Source organism: Primulina tabacum, chromosome 5 (genome assembly GCF_025594145.1).
Source record: "Primulina tabacum isolate GXHZ01 chromosome 5, ASM2559414v2, whole genome shotgun sequence".
Classification (NCBI taxonomy): Eukaryota; Viridiplantae; Streptophyta; class Magnoliopsida; order Lamiales; family Gesneriaceae; genus Primulina; species Primulina tabacum.
In genome coordinates this window covers 9,354,842-9,358,490 of record NC_134554.1, presented here as the reverse complement: position 1 = coordinate 9,358,490, position 3,649 = coordinate 9,354,842, and the positions used below count along the sequence as shown (strand labels likewise).

General features: G+C 30.7%; 1 protein-coding gene across 1 annotated transcript; it reads left to right on the top strand.

Moving 5' to 3' along the window:
* Nucleotides 1–1,122: 1,122 nt before the first annotated feature.
* Nucleotides 1,123–2,863, top strand: LOC142546288 (uncharacterized). Its single transcript, XM_075653923.1, has 5 exons — nucleotides 1,123–1,566; nucleotides 1,984–1,991; nucleotides 2,106–2,209; nucleotides 2,310–2,390; nucleotides 2,516–2,863. Exons 1-5 carry the CDS (start codon nucleotides 1,325–1,327, stop codon nucleotides 2,594–2,596), a joined length of 516 nt encoding a protein of 171 aa, XP_075510038.1. The 5' UTR covers nucleotides 1,123–1,324; the 3' UTR covers nucleotides 2,597–2,863.
* The last annotated feature ends 786 nt before the right edge of the window (nucleotides 2,864–3,649 follow it).

Here is a 3,649-nt window from a genome sequence, read left to right as displayed (position 1 = left end):
ATACTTTTTTTGTATAGCAAATAGTTCTGTAAAAAAATATATGTTTAAATTGGCATTTATTTTTATTTAATTTGATCGAATGTTTTTTGTTATTTCAATTGTCAATAAATTATATTTTTTTGTTAAGATTTCTAATTTTTTTTTAAATTTTACGAGAATAATTATGTAAAAAAAATTAGAGGTGAAATGAAACATCAGATATCTCATCTTTAATAAATACTATTTCATTTATGCATTGTTGCATACATGAACAATCATTTTTTGGTTACAATCATATTTTAATAGTTTTAATTTAACCCACTTATTGATAATTATTTTAAATTAAGAATTTTTACATATATTTTTTTATATATAATACTATGTACAATAAATTAAAATGACTCTTTGAATAAGTTTAGTTTAGTCAATTTACTATGTTATAATTTTGTAAACTATTACGAGTTAAAATAATTGTTGCATTTAGGGTATTTGGATATACAATTTTTTTTGTCGATCATTGTTATTATTAATTAAAAAATTGAACACCAAATCAGTTGATCAATATCTCTCTCGATCTTAATAATAATAAAAAAATATAGAGTGAACGAATAGAGAATATATTTTAATGAATAAAAAACTCAATTTGATTTCTTTGGAATTTCCTTTTTTTAAGTAGTGGGTCATAAAGCTAATAAGGTTAGCTGGCCGGATTAGTATTTACTTTAAAAAATGCAGGCCATCCATACTTTTTTTTTTCACCACTAGGGATTTGAAATAGCTATTATTTAGTATGTATTGAATAAAATTTTAAAATAACATAATAATTTATAAATCATGGTAGTAAAATAAATTGAAATTTCACACTCATTTGAGAAAATATTTTTTTTAAAAAATAGAACTACGGAATGTTAATTAAATAAAAATAGGTATATTGTGAAACGTTCTCATGAATCTTTATATGTGAGACATATCAACTCTATCGATATTCACATTAAAAGTAATACTTTTATCATAAAAAATAATATTTTTTAATGGATGATCTAAATAAAAGATCTCTATCATAATTTATGATCTATAAAACTATCTCACACTGATTTTTGATTTAAATAAATATTTGTTCTGATGGGTAGGCGACCCATCCACATACACTCTGTTCATGTACAAGCACCACCTTCAAACATCGAAATAAAGGTGAACCACATCGCTCTTAATCATTCCAAAGGCAAAAGCAAAAGGGCAAAAAAGGGGGGAACACAGAAAACAACTCCAAGAGGAAAAGGCAGCAGTAGAGAAATCAAAGGAGAGGATTCAGCAGGAGAGAAAAGGGTTTCCAGTGCGAGAAGCAATGATGCAGACTCAGAAGACACTAGAGAGCCAGCAGTCTCTGATGCAATCTGGGCAGATTTCTGGGAGCTTGAGTTTTAACGGGGTTTTGAGTAAAGAAGACGAAGAGATGTCCAAATCCGCGCTCTCTACTTTCAGGGCTAAGGAAGAGGAGATTGAGAAGAAGAAAATGGAGGTTAAAGAGAAGGTTCAGGCGCAGCTGGGCCGGATTGAGGAGGAAACTAAGCGCTTGGCCACAATTCCGTGAGGTAGGAATTCTGGGTTTGACGATTTCTTCAATGAAGTTTTCAAATTTTTGTGAACAGAATTGTGTTATTCGTATCTGTTTGTGAGCAAAAGGGTTTCTTTCTATTTTTGTGATTTCACATGTTCTTGTGGAGGAAAGCTTGTATTTTTACTGTCATGCCAAACTATGTTACCCGATTCTTGAATTTCTTGTCGCATTTTTGTTTCTTTAAATTCGAAAATGGAGTTCAAGACTGGGTTAGGCAGCTATTGTTATTTGTGAAGCTGGTTTTTAGCAGACAGATTAGTATTATAATACACCAAAATTCTTGAAATTGCAATTAGTACTTGATTCGTGTAATTTAGTATTTTATCTCTACCTGATTCCCAAAGATTCCCAACAGGGAACTTTGAGCCTGGTATTATTCTGGTGAGTGGATTAAGTTTCTTGTCGAAGTCTGTTCAAAATACAGTCTCTAGTTTGGAGATTGTCAAGAAATCTGAATTATTATGTGTCAATTGACCTCTGTTTATCCGAATGAATTATTAGGAATTAGATGCGTTAGCGGATCCGATGAAGAAGGAAGTCTCGGTTGTTCGTAAGAAAATCGATTCAGTAAACAAGGAGTTGAAGCCACTCGGGCTGTCTTGCCAGAAAAAGGTGAAGATCTGATATCCAGTTTCTTGAATTTCAGCTTGTTGATCTAATGATATTCTTCCTGTAAATATGAAGATTCTTGAATTTTGATCTGTCTTCACAGGAAAAAGAATACAAAGAAGCTCTTGAATCTTTCAACGAGAAGAACAAAGAGAAAGTACAGCTTATCACAAGATTGATGGAGGTAAGAAGGAAAAACCATGTTACTGGTTTTTTCCGGATTCCGACGACCAATCTTCAAACAAAAAAATTACACCATTTTGAGTTTGAACTAAAGTTGACATTTAAATTTGTTGATAAATGTTGCAGTTGGTGAGTGAAAGCGAGAGATTGAGGTTGAAGAAATTGGAGGAACTGAGCAAGAACATCGAAACATTACGCTTAACCTAATGACAACGACGATCCACGAAGGCGGCACTCGATTAGGACCGATAAATGTTGAATGTGTGATGTATTTAATTAAGAAGTTATTCCTATTCATATATTATGTTTTGTGTTTGGGGGGTTTGATTGTATTTGTATGATTTTTACATGTTGGTTGGAGTAGCTTTGAATGTAAGGCTTTCTAATTTTAGGAAGGGGGATTGGTTTCCTTAAAACAGGTTTGTAAGTAAAATTGGTCTCAAGCTAAGAATACTTCTGATTGTTTTGTTTTTAGTATTTTTTTAAATTCTGTGTATTTATGTGGTATTCAGTGTCTGAATTTATGCCAGTGGTGGCATTGGATTCCAGTGATATTTTACTCTTTTTCAACTTTACCGTTGTGTGAACTGGCATCCTGTCTTCTATTATTTCTTCACTGGCTGATCTTTGGAAGTATGTTATTTTAAGGTTAACAAGATGCTATTGTCTTTATAACACTGTCTAATAAATCTAATAATGCATTCGTTTTTACATTTATCAATATACGGGGAGTTCATTGATATTATATTGGGTTAATTATACATGCGTGGCGTGGATAATGTTTTGGATTATAATTTTTTTTATTATCTAATTACGAAAACGAGATGGTAATACGAAAATAATTTAATCAAATATTATTCGAACTATTTTGGAATTCGTGTAATTGAATCATGACAATATATATTTGAGATGTATAATTTGAAGGGTCTTTTTTAAAACAGTAAAATATGGTATTAAAGAGTGAGTTAGAGAGTAACCCAATTTTATTTTCTTATTTTAGCATCTTACAAAAACGAAACGGTAATTTAGGCTACAAGAAGAAGCTTTAGGTTCTCAAAATACGATACGATTTCTCACAAAATAGGAGATATTCACATGATTCACAAACTTCAAGACCATCAAATATTTAATTTCACTTGTGGAGAATAACACAAAAACTTTTGTAGATGATCTTATTTATTATTATAAATATGAGCAAAGTTGACACATCTTACAAAAGACCTACTAAAATAATAGTTGTTTCCAAAAATGCTCGAAAAT